Here is a 12,255-nt window from a genome sequence, read left to right as displayed (position 1 = left end):
GTTAGGAACTTCGGACGGTCTTTCGTCACCAGGGCTGGGCTCGCTAAGCGGCCCTCCTCCCTGGGAGAGGGGCTTGGCCTTCTCTGCAGGAGCCCGGGCTGAGATCCATCTTCCCTCTCCTACGGGCTGTACTCTGACCCCTTTTGTGGCTCAAGCCCCTGACCCCCGCAAACACCCCACCAGCCTCAATTTCCTTCTCCCCTGGGGCTTATTCCCCAGCTTGTCGGAAAGCAAATGGGGGCCGTACAAGCGCTGTGACAGGGGGAAGCACAGACCGTTCAGGGGGCCTGCTGGGTCAGAAGGCCCGAAACGTGCCCCGCTTTTTTGGCTTTCACGGCCTGCAGCTCTCCTCACCCCTGGAGCTCCAGTCCACCCCGCCCCCCGCGGCCCACCCCCTCTCCTCCATGCTCTGGCCTCAGGGAACTGTTTATCCTGCCGTGGTCGCGGCCGCAGGATCCGGGCCTAAATCACTCACCCCAAAGGGATCCGCCCTCCTCCCGGAGCGTCTCCCCGTGGCCTCAGCTCCCCAAGTGGGGGCTCCTTTGGCTTCGAGAAAGATGGTCCAGAGCCTCCTTCACACCCCCAATACTGGACCCAGCGGCAGGGCTACCAGATTTGCACAAGCCTCCGCGTGGTACCCGGAGAGGGAGCCCCCGCTCTCAACTGCGCTCCCCACACGGGAGGGGGAGGGGTGTGGCCCGGAACGAGGAGCAACTCCCCTCCCCCATCCTCTCCGGGAAACCGTCCGGGGTCCGCGGCCTTCCCCTCTTTCCCGCCGGAGTCGCCATTTGGCTTTGGGGGGAATGGTGGAGGCTGCTCACCCACCATAAAATGGGGGCACTTGTAGCATCTGCGGCGGGGGCGGTGGGGGGCGTCGACTAGGAAATGTCCCCAGAGAAGCACCTGCGGTCCTCTCCGCCGCCTCCCGCGTCCTGCCCAGGCCCCCGAGGCCTAAGGAGACACCGGGCGCGCAAGAGAGGGCGCCAGCATCCGCGCTCCCCTTGCACTCTGGCGGAGACCCCCCTCGAAGACGTCCCGGCTCCCTCCACACTGCCCCAGCCGACCGCGTGAGGGCGTGCCCTGTGTTAGTTCGGACAAATTAAAGCGCGTCCAGCGAGCAGGCCCGGGCCCCCCCGGACGCGGTCTGGGCTTGGGGGCCCGTGGACCACTCTTGGCTGACGGCCGCCGAGCTCCGGGCCGCGGGGCCTCCCCGGGGGCCCGCGCTATTCGGCCCTAAACGGGGTGCCCCCCTCCTCTCGCGCTCCCGCAGCCTAGGGTGCGCCCCTCCGTTCCCCTCTGCCGAGCCCTCCCTGGGCGCGGGCCGCCTCTCCGCCGCGCCGCAGGCTCGGGCCCTGTCCGGGGCGCACGGCGGCGGGCGCGGCGGCGCCGGGGAGGCGCGGTCTGGGAAGCCAGCGGCCGGGGAAGGGGCTCCAAGAAGCACAAGTTGGCGCTGGCCCCGGACCAGGCTGTTGTTGTTCTCAACGTGGTCCGCCGTAGAGCCATAAAAGCGGAGCGGGGCGCCCTCCTCGCCAGAGCCCAGCGCGCACGCCCAGCGAGCTCTGGCGGAGGCGGCGGTGGCGGCAGCGACGCTCGCGAGGCCGACTAAACCCGCTCCGAGACGGTCCCCGCTCCGGCTGCCTCGCGCCGGACTCCTGCGCTCCAACCACCCCCGCGCCGGCCCCGGCTCGGGACCCCCGCTCCGGCCGGCCCGGCCCCCACCCCAGCCCTGCCGCCCGGCCCCAGGCACGGCCGCGGCCGCTCCCGCCTGGAGCCGCCGCGCGCCCCCAGCCCCCCGGCGCCCCCGCGGCCCCTCGCCTTTCTCTTCCCGGCGCGGCCCCCGGGCTTCCGCGCCCCGCCCGCCACCAACCCGCTCGCCACCATGTCTGTGGAGCTGGAGGAGGCCCTGCCGCTGACGACCGCCGAGGGGGCGGCCAAGAAGGCGGCCAAGGCCGGCGGCTCGGCCTCGCTGTCCCCATCCAAGAAAAGGAAGAATAGCAAGAAGAAGAACCAGCCAGGAAAATACAGCCAGCTGGTGGTGGAGACCATCCGCCGACTGGGCGAGCGCAACGGCTCGTCGCTGGCCAAGATCTACGCGGAGGCCAAGAAGGTGGCATGGTTCGACCAGCAAAACGGGCGCACCTACCTCAAGTACTCCATCAAGGCGCTGGTGCAGAACGATACGCTGCTGCAGGTGAAGGGCACCGGCGCCAACGGCTCGTTCAAGCTCAACCGCAAGAAGCTGGAGGGCGGCGGGGAGCGGCGCGGAGCCCCGGCGCCCGCCTCCGCCCCGGCGCCTGCTGCGCACAAGGCCAAGAAGGCGGCCCCGAGCGCGGCCGCTGCCCGGCGCGCGGACAAGAAGCCCGCCAAGGGCCCGCAGCCCGAGAAGCGCTCGCACAAGAAGGGTGCCGCCTCCAAGAAGGACAAAGGCAGCAAGGCCAAGAAGGCGGCAGCCGCGGGCGGCAAGAAGGTGAAGAAGGCGGCCAAGCCCAGCGTGCCCAAAGTGCCCAAGGGCCGCAAGTGAACGCAGGGCCCCGGCGCCCGCTTTTCCACCCCGAGTGCACGTAGGTTTTGCGCGGGGGACCGGCCTGGGCCGCCGTGCGCGCTCCTACTTCAGGGGACCCGAGCCCGCGCCGGCCTGCCCATCCCCCGCGTGGGAGCGTTTTTTTGTTTGCTTTAGATTTTTGAAACGGCCCTGGCGATGACCCTATTGGCTCTCGCCCTTGGCAACGGGTGTCGCCTTGGTTACCGGGCACCGAAGGCCGCGCCGCGCCTGCGCGCGAGGACGCGACGGCCGCGCAGCCTTTACCGCCCCCGCCCTCCCTGTCTCCGGGCGCGCGCCGAGCAATCGCGCGGGGCGCGGGGCCGCGCGGCGCTCCTTTTTCTCGTCACCTTTTTTGGGGCACAATAAATTGGGTACAATAAATTGTTTAACCCTTTGAACTGCTCTCGTTTTCTTCCGAGTGGAGTAGGGTTGGGTGCGGCCGCATCGAGGCTTGGGCGGGGCGGGTCCCCAGCACCCCGGATCTGTTAGAGGTGCAGGCCCGGAGCCCGGCACGAGCGGGGGCCGGTTGGGTCCCGAAGGAGGTGCGGAGTTCACCTTGGTAGATGGGCAGTTGGGTCCACCGCCTGGGGGGTGGGGGAGCGGGGGCGTTGCGGGGTCTGCGGGTTAGAGACCCTCAGGTCTCACAAGGTCACCGCACCCGCGGCCTTCACAGAGCTTACCGACTCCGAATTCAGTGAGGCTTCGTGTTGCTATGACAGGGACAGTGGAGCCGGGTTCTGGTTCACTCACCATTAACTGAGGTGTGGTCTGAGCAAGGCACTGACCCTCCCGGAGCTTGTAAACTAACCTGGAGTGCACACGGGACCCAGAGGGTTACAGACAAATTGGCAGGAGTGATCCTCAGCCCTGGGACACCCTCCCACCCTTTGTGTCCAGCATATGGAATAGTTGTGCCTCTAGTTGGGCACTAGACTTGAGGCCTATTCTGACAGATGCTCCTATGAAGGGACAACCCTGCAAAACAGGGAGAGCCCTGGAGCAGTGGAAAGCCAGACAACATTCTAGGATAGTGCATATGCACAGACCAGGCCGAGCAAGTAGGTGAGAGCTTTAGGGGATCTCCGCTGGAGAAGAGCCCCTGGGCAGCAAGTCACCCTGATCATGGCCTGGCAGCCACTACTACCCTCCTCTGGCACACAGGCTGCGTAACAGGGCAAACCCTTCCCACATTGGGCAAGTGGCCAGCCAGTCCCACTTCAAGTCTCTCTCCACCCTGCTGCAGGCTCTCCCCACGGCTTCCTGCCGCAGGGAACTGCAGGGCCAGCTGCCAGTGTGTCACTGCCCTGCCCTGCGCCCAGGGGACACAGCAGCGGGCCAAACTAGCACAGGTGCCTGCCCTGCCCAAGCTTCCAGTCAGTGTGGGAGCAGTGGGGAGACAGAAGTCACAGCGGTACCACGTCACTGCCCTCAAGGCAGAAGCTTGGAGAGAGACACTTGAGAGCCAGATGGGGCCCTGATCTGGCTGGCATTAGGGCAAAGGCTGTTTTCAATTCTTGGGAACTCCACCCACCTCGCCAGCCCACGTCCTGGCCACTTACTGATCAGTAACAGCTTCATCTACTTGGCAGTTTTGATTTTGGGCCAGTGTGCCCAGTGCCCTGCTGCAGGGCCACCGTGCCAGCCTCGGCCGGTCCCAAGCTGCCTGCAGAGCCAACCAGTAGGCCACCAGCAGCTAGCAGCAGTGAGAGGCCGCAGCCCCCCCAGGGCTCTGGGGGATGGTGCTCCTGGCCAGCTAAACGGGAGCCCTCCCATTCCACACCCTCTTTCCCTAAACCAGAAACCCAAGCCCAGACGCCACCTGGGCTCACCCCAGTTGTCCAAGTCAGCATCTGAGGCTGGGGCCTGGGGCTTGGGTTTCTGACCCTCTCCTAGGTGGCCCTGAGGTTCAGAGAGGGTTGGGGAGGGCTGCAGGGACCTGGGCACGTGGACACTGCTCCTTCCTGCCCAACCGTTCACGCTGAGCCACCTCCCCTTCCCAGAGTCCTCCCTGACCAAAGCTCCACCCCTACTGACTCTCTATCCTTTGAAGACATCCCGTGAGCTGCAAGGCCCCGAAGTGCCCTTCACGTGGGCCTTATTCCGCACTGTGCTTCCAGATTTCCCACTGAAATCCGCCCTTCACCGCTCACACCACCTGGCTCCTCCAGCAGCCTCTCGCTCTGATGCTGCTGCCCGCACCCTTCTCTTGTCGCCACCGCCCCCCTCCATTCTTTGAAGACTTAGCCTCTGGCTTGTTGTCCACGCCAAGGCCTATCTTCTCCAGGTAGCAACTCTCATTCTTCTGATAATAAAAAGCACTTTAATTTTCTTCTGGGGACAAACTGCCCCCCTACTCTCAGGCCACATGGCTCTGGGGGGTCTGACCCTTCCAGTCCCAGGGATGGTCATGCGACCAAAGACCTGGCTGTTGAGTGTTTAGTCTGTTCCTTGGCCACAGTGATTGGAGAAACTGGTTCTTGACCCCAGTGAGTTCACTGAGTCAATCCTGAAGACTTCCTGGAACGAGTGAGAAGGAGGTGCTCTCTCGCCCAGGATCACCAAGGGTAGAGACACGGGGGCCAGAGCTGCCGGTGGCCCTCTTTGTCAACACACAGGGAAAACCCACCTGAAAAAAGAGCCAAGACATAAAGATGGAGCCAAGAACTAAGGACATTAATGCAGCGTCTGCATCCAGCCATGCCTGAAGCTACACAGACCTGGCTATTGTGTGAGCTGATACTTGCTTTTCACATCAGCTAGTTGAAATTGGGTTTCTGTCACTTGCAATCTGGTCTCTCCTTCCTTTAACTCACTTTTATCCTCCCATGCCCGTATCCTGGACCTTGTCATCTATTCAAATTGCTCTTCCTCAAAACCACTCTCCTAGGGCCCCCTCCACCCGCAGGTCCCCCACCTTCCCAGCTTGCTCACTCAGGCCCTTCGGCCGAGCTGCATCTCTGTAGGTGGGTCCCACATCCTGAAGTTGAATGAACACTCGGCGTGTGCCAGGCACTCTGAGAAAGGCGAGAGACCTCACCCTCAAGACAGCCCAGCGAGGGAGGTGTTCCAGCACTCACCTTACTGGTGCTGAAGGTGTATTCTCTGCCCTGACACCACACTCAGCTCCTGCACAGAGCGGAGGAGCCCATTTACTTACTGTGTCTCTTGGATGTGGCTTCATGGGGGCCTCAATTCCAGGTGAACACTGAAGGCACGTGACACTGTGAGGCCCTGGAGGAGGTATCCACTGTGCAGCAAAGGAGACAAAGGACTAGGTGGTTCTCTTGTCTGTAAGATAGGGCACAGCAACAGCCCAGGCCCGCACCCACTGATGGAGGGGACTTGGGTGGGGGGCCCGCAGAGGATGAGGTCAGGGTTCTGAGCCTGGGTCCACCATGGTTTTTTCTCTGGGGCAAGACTGTTTTCTCCAAGCCTCAGTTCCCTCACCTATAAACAGAGCCAAAAAAGATTTCTCTTGCTCACCCACCTGCTGACCAGGGCGGTCTGAACACACCACCCCTGGCCAGGGTCTCGGGTTTCGGTCTCTCACACCCTTGGGGTAGCGCTCTCTCCTCCTGTGAAGCCGCCTCCTTCCTCTCACAGGGCTGGGACCCTGCCGCCCTGTGAATCTCCTCAGGATCTCAGGTCTACCCTCTGTGCTCCTGGGTCCTACTTCTCCCTGGGCCGGACAGCTCTGCACACACTGCAAAGGCCCCTTTCCAGGTCGAGCAGCCTGAGCGACCCAAAGGATGGGGTATCCACCCATCAACTGCTGGGGACCAACCCAGCTAAAGCTGTTCTCTGCCAGGACAGGGCCTGGCACTGAGCACAGGACTGAAACCCATGTCCATGTTGCCTCTGACCTCGACGATGAGGGTATCCTGCAGAAGCGGAGACCTTTCATCCAGAGCTCAACATGTCCACACCTGGCCCAGTAGTCAGAAAAACTGAAGGAGAGTCCAGGGGAAGTAGAGCAATTGCAGGCCCAGGTACCACTTCCCAACAAGGAGGTAAATCAGCAGCTCACCAACCAAAATGGTTGCTTTCTTCCAAATCTGGCAAGCATCTGCCTGTGGCCCACCCTACCGGGAAACCTAGAAGCAAGGGCGCTCTGGGAGAGGTAGTACAGTGAAGCCAAACTGACACGGTATGAAGCCATCATGGTTCCCCACTACAGAATGGGTGCGTGGGAACTGCACCAGGGTCTCAGACACAGAGGTGCACAGGCCCCAGGCCGGGCAGGACAGCCTGCCCAACTGGAGGACACAGACCCCCCTGAAGAGGGGCAGTGACCACCCAGTCCTGCTGCTGGTCTCCAGGCAGCAATGCAGCAGAATGTGGACAGAGCTTCCCACCTTCTCAGACCTATTAGGAGTACCTCCAGAAAGTTTCTGATTTCCCCTCCCGAGGCGTGGAGGGGCGTGGGCCATCCAGGGAGGCCTGGCAGGAGGGTGCCCCGGCTGGCAGTGGTCCCACAGGGGGCTCAGTCGTCAGAGCCACCTCCTGAGAATTTTTTAAAAGAATTATTTATTTTATTTCTTTTGGCTGCGTTGGGTCTTCGTTGCTGCGCGTGGGCTTTCTCTAGTTGCGGCGAGCAGGGCCACTCTTTGTCGCGGTGCACGGGCTTCTCATTGTGGTGGCTTCTCTTGCTGCAGAGCACGGGCTTCAGTAGTTGTGGCATGCAGGCTCAGCAGTTGTGGCTCGAGGGCTCTAGAGCACAGGCTCAGTAGTTGTGGCGCACGGGCTTAGTTGCTCTGCGGCGTGTGGGATCTTCCTGGACCAGGGCTTGAACCCGTGTCCCCGGCACTGTCGGGTAGATTCTTAACCACTGCGCCACCAGGGAAGTCCCTCCTGAGAATTTTTTATGTGGAAACTATGAACTTCTTTTTGTGAAACCTCCCACTTTTAAAATGTGGGCTTAAAAAAAGAAATACTCCACCTCACACCCATTAGGATGGCTACCATTTAAAAAAAAAAAAAAAAAAGTGTTGGTGAGGATGTGGAGAAATTGGAACTTTGTGCCCTGCTGGTGGGAATGTAAGATGTTGCAGCTGCTGGAAAACGGTATGGAGGTTCCTCAGTCAAATGTAGAATTGATCCAGCAATTTTACTTCTGGGGACACACCCAAAAGCACTGAAAACAGTGACTCAGAGAGATTCACACACCCATGTTCATAGCAACGCTATTCACAACAGCCAAAAGGTGGAAGCAACCCAGGTGTCCATCAATGGATGATGGATGAACAAAGTGTGGTCTCTACACACAGTGGAATATTATTCAGGCTTAAAAGGAAGTTCTGACACTTGAGACAACACGGATGAACCTGGAAGACAGCGTGCTCGGCGAAATAAGCCAGTCACAAAGGGACAAGTAGTGTATGATCCCATTTATATGAGGTCCCTAGAGGAGCCAACTTCACAGAGACAGAAAGGAGGATGGTGGGTGCCAGGGGCTGGCGGGGGATGGATAGTTAGTGTTTAATGGGGTCAGAATTTCAGTTTTGCAAAATGAAAAGAGTTCTGGGGATGGATGGTGGTGATGGTTGCAAAATAATGTGAATGTACTGTATTTAATACCACTGAACTCTACACTTAAAAATGGTTGCGATGGTAAATCTTACGTCCTGTGTGTTTTACCACAACTAAAAATAAATAAATACTGTATGGCCCAAGCAAAATCCTGTGTGACTCAGGGTGGCCTTCGGTCCACCTTCGCGATCACTCAACTTGATCTTCTATGTGGGCTGTTCTGGCTGCTTCACGAGACAAGAAGCTTCAAATGGTGGTGTCCTGATGGAGCCAGAGCCAAAGGACGCCACACAGTGGTGACAGCAGAGACCAGGCTGCCCGTGCTGAGGGCCTGCACCAGGGTGACCACCTCCTCCCACAGGGCTGTTCCTAGGACCCCAGAGCCTTGCACAGTGCACCCTGCACATACGTGCTTCCCTATTCTCACTCACCTCCTCTTGCCTCTCCCAGGTGCTGGCTTTTTTCTGGCTGCCTCCATCAGGGGCAAAAAGTGTGGCACTGGGGCCCTGCCCCAGCCTGGCTGCCCTATAAAACTTTTTGTGTTACTCAGTGTGATTATCCTCCCCCTTTCACTGAAGCCCCAGCTCCTCCAAACAGTCCTTTAGCTTCCGCTGCCCACTGGGAGTGTTGCCTGCGGAGCCTGCAGCATGCCTCTCTTCCCTGGAGCCCTGGGACGCAAGGGGACCCTCACCCATCACCACATGAGGGACACCATGACAAAAGGTAGGTTCTCGGTCTCCAACAACCCGCGCCTGTGGCTGTGGGATCCTGGGAGTTCAACTGTGAGCACCCACTCTCCTGATTCAGAGACGGGCAAACCAAGTCTCAGAGAGGGCCAAGGACTTGGTCAGTTTTTTATGTACTAGGGACCCTTCCATACAGCCCGAGCCAAAGCTCCTTTCCCCGAGGAATGAGGTTCCACACATCCCATCCGGAGTGCTCCTCATTCTGGTTGAGAAGAGGGAGAGAGTCTGAGGCCACGCATTACCCTCTCTGGTTCCCACCACCGACCTACCCTCTGGGCTCTCCTGGCAGCAAGCAGGGTCTTGTCCAAACTCTCCAAACTGAGGCCAGGAGCCCCTCAGATTTGCCCTCAACTTACCTATGCCAAGCTGTGCGCTGTGGGCCAAGCCCCTCCCTTGCCTGCGTCTGTTTTGCTTGCTTCTATACAAAGCAGGACTGTGCTTCAGGTACACAAGCTTTGCAGGAAGAGATGGACCCAGAGGGACCGCAGACAGCAGCGGGGGAGACACCCGTCTACTAGAATCTGGAGTCTAGGGGACCCTCTGCCTGCTCTAAGGCTGCAGAGCAGGAAAGGGTCCCCTAAGGCCTGGAGCCAAGCCTGGTCATCGTGCAGGTAGGGTGGGGTGAGGAGGGCCTGCCAGCTGGGAGCCCAGCTGAGAGGCCAGACAGCCTCATTCAAGAGCTGTACCTCCTGCTCTGAGAGCAGTTGGGGTCCTGGTCTACTAGGTCACACCACGACAGGAGACCCAACGCAGCCAAAAATAAAAATAAAATAAAAAATGAATAAATTTTTTAAAAAAAAGGGCAGGACAGGATGCTATGCTGCTCTAACAGCAGGAGAAAGTATTGGCAAAAGGTGGGAAAATGGTAATCACATGCCCCTGACACTAGTGAAAATTTGGAGAGCAACTTGGCAATACATAGTAAAGCTGATGACTCAGAGAGGGGGAAAAAACTGCCGAAGGAAATGCCCAACATGATACCATTTATGTAAACCTGAATATCACAAAACAATGTTTTGATACAAGAATGTGCATTTATGTCAAAGTATAAAAACCTGAATGAAAAGGACACAGCCTCCTGAGGACAGTCTATTCTGCCTGGTAAAAGACTCCACCAAACTGACAACCCTGAAAAAGAGTAGGTAAAAGCGAGGAGAAACAAAGGAAATTTTACTTTTGTCGCTCATTAAACTTGAAGCAAATACGACAAAAGTCGTAACAGTCAACGTTCTGGTAAGGTATCTGTATCTGTAAGATCTCTTACTACAACCCCGTGCCAAAGAGCCCAGAGAAAACTGCAGGGCCCGGGAAAGCGCCCCGAGGGCCTCCCGCCGAGGTTGGCCTCCAAACCCCACCCGCCACTCCGCCACTGCCGCCGCCCCCGGAAGAAGAATTTGGAGGCCTAGGGTCTGGGGCGGGGATCCCGCCCGCCGGCGCCGCTCGCCCCCATTGGCAGACACAGCGCCGGGGCCCCGCTCTGATTGGTGAGGTTGCGATCCCTGATTTGCATAGGCCCGGCGGCGGCGTGCGCGCCGCAGCCTGTGCGCGGAGGCGCCCCATCCATCCCGCTGCCGGGACCGCGTTTGGCGGGTTCCGTCTCCCGGACGCCCGGAGGCGGGGGGAAAGAGGGGGCGTGCCCGGCGCGGCCCTCCTGGAGGCTGTCCCCGGACCCCTGGGAAGGCCCCTCGGCCTCGGCGCCCCCACCGTGGGCGGCCCGCTCCTCGCCGCCCGAGGCGTGGCATCCGGTTAAGCCTGGAGGGCTGCGCGCGCCGTTGTGCGCAGCTACATTATAGGAGCCTTTGCGGGCCTCCTGTTCTCGTGGGCAGAAAGCGGTCCCTGCCTTCACGGAACCAGTCATCTGGGTGGGGAGGCGTACGGTCACAACCACCCAAACATCTAATTACAGAGTGACTGGTGCCTGGGACGAGCTTGCAGGACAAACCGCGGGGGCGCTGACCAGGCTGGGGCAGATGGCCCCCAAACCCGTGTCACCCTCCGTGCCCTGCTCCACCCAGGGGCCGCGAATCCGGGCAGGGCTCGCACCCAGATCCTACGCTCCCCATGCAGGGGTCTTGGCCTCTGCAACCCCTCGTGTTTGGCAGGCACTCTGGCTGGTTTTAAGCTAAAAGATTCGGGCAACTTCCAAGTATTAAGAGTGAACAGAGACTCAATAAAGAGCGCCCCACCAAGGCTTTTTGTTGTTTCCAGAAAAGCAGTTTTGTCCACAAACACCCCAGTGCCCCACATTGTGACAAACCATTCCCTAGGACTATGCCAGGAGAAAACAGTGAGATCCACAGTTCCTCCCACGAGCAGCATTTTCTGAAATGTAAACAGTTTATCAAACACTTTATTCAGAAAAAATACAATGTTTTAAGAACTTAATTCCAAAGCACTGAAAGAGCCCGAAGGCTAAACAGAAAACAGCCTCTGCTAAGCAGTACCAGGTCACGCTGAGAACTGCCAGCAGGGTCAGACTCTGAGAGAAGGTCCCCGGGCTACCAGGAGAGAGCTGTGGGCACAAGGCCCCCCACCACGCCAATCATGAGTTGGTGGTGGTACCTCTCCCTTTTCCCAGGCTGCCCACCCACCCCACTGGGGGTTCCCAGTCACAGTCAGGACAGCCACTCCCCCAAGAAGCCACAACTGTTAACACTGTGCTACCTCCTCCAAGCAACACCCCCCCAACCTGTCATCACCATGGTATTCGGCGCAGCACACCTCGGCCTTGGCCTCTGTGTAAGTCCTGCGCTACTGGGTGTGAGGCCGCTTGGCCACAGGCTCCTCCTCCTCCTCCCGCTTCAGCCATCGCTTCAGGAGGTCAGCGCCGCCTCTCCTGGGGGAGAACGGGCTCTTCTTCAAGAACTGGCTGGACCACTGGGGCACATCTGACTCTGCCTTTTGGGGTGTTTCGGTGTCTTCCTTTTTGGGTGACTTTGTGGCCAGCCATTGCAACATCTTCTGGCTACTACCACTTGCCTTGAGCTCCTAGGAGAAAGAAGGAAAAGCTCAAACCACCAGCTCAAGCTTTTGGAAACAGGCCGACTCCAAGGGAAGAAAGAGGGGAAGAGGCATTAGGTATTGACCTAGGCATGGAAAATGTCACCAAGGGCCAGATGGGGCCCCTAATCAGGAGTGGGAGGAGAGGAGCAGAGTGTGCTCCAGGGCTGCAAGGAGCAGGGAGCAGCTCTCAGGGGAGGCTTCCCAGAGGAGGTGCGCGGGACCAGCCAGAGAAGAGAGCTGCTGCGCACCCCAAACACGGGCAGACAATGAAGCAGTGTCGGGGAAAAGCGTGCTTCAGCAAGACCAGGCAGGGCGGGGAGGTGAGCTGGAGGGCGGGAGTCTCCCGCTGCGGCACCGCCCTCCGCCCCGCCCCCACGCTCGCTCTGCTTCCTCTACACCTTCGCCAACCCCCCCCCCCGACTGCCGTTTCTGAGT

At 59.5% G+C, this 12,255-nt stretch overlaps 2 protein-coding genes across 2 annotated transcripts in view; one reads left to right on the top strand and one right to left on the bottom strand.

The window, feature by feature from the left end:
- The first annotated feature begins 1,764 nt into the window (after window positions 1-1,764).
- H1-10 (H1.10 linker histone) lies at window positions 1,765-2,919 on the top strand. Its single transcript, XM_007130840.4, has one exon. It carries the CDS (start codon window positions 1,880-1,882, stop codon window positions 2,519-2,521), a length of 642 nt encoding a protein of 213 aa, XP_007130902.1. The 5' UTR covers window positions 1,765-1,879; the 3' UTR covers window positions 2,522-2,919.
- An 8,242-nt stretch (window positions 2,920-11,161) lies between these two features.
- The window catches only part of HMCES (5-hydroxymethylcytosine binding, ES cell specific), a 16,774-nt gene continuing 15,680 nt past the window's right edge, over window positions 11,162-12,255 (bottom strand). The window contains exon 6 of the mRNA XM_024117294.3: window positions 11,162-11,805. Within this exon, the coding sequence (XP_023973062.1) occupies window positions 11,569-11,805 (237 nt within the window). The 3' untranslated portion in view covers window positions 11,162-11,568. The remainder of the gene's footprint in view (window positions 11,806-12,255) is intronic.

Source organism: Physeter macrocephalus, unplaced genomic scaffold, assembly GCF_002837175.3.
Source record: "Physeter macrocephalus isolate SW-GA unplaced genomic scaffold, ASM283717v5 random_253, whole genome shotgun sequence".
Lineage (NCBI taxonomy): Eukaryota > Metazoa > Chordata > Mammalia > Artiodactyla > Physeteridae > Physeter > Physeter macrocephalus.
The sequence above is the reverse complement of the archived record's forward strand: the minus strand, read 5'-3'. Positions and strand labels throughout refer to the sequence as shown.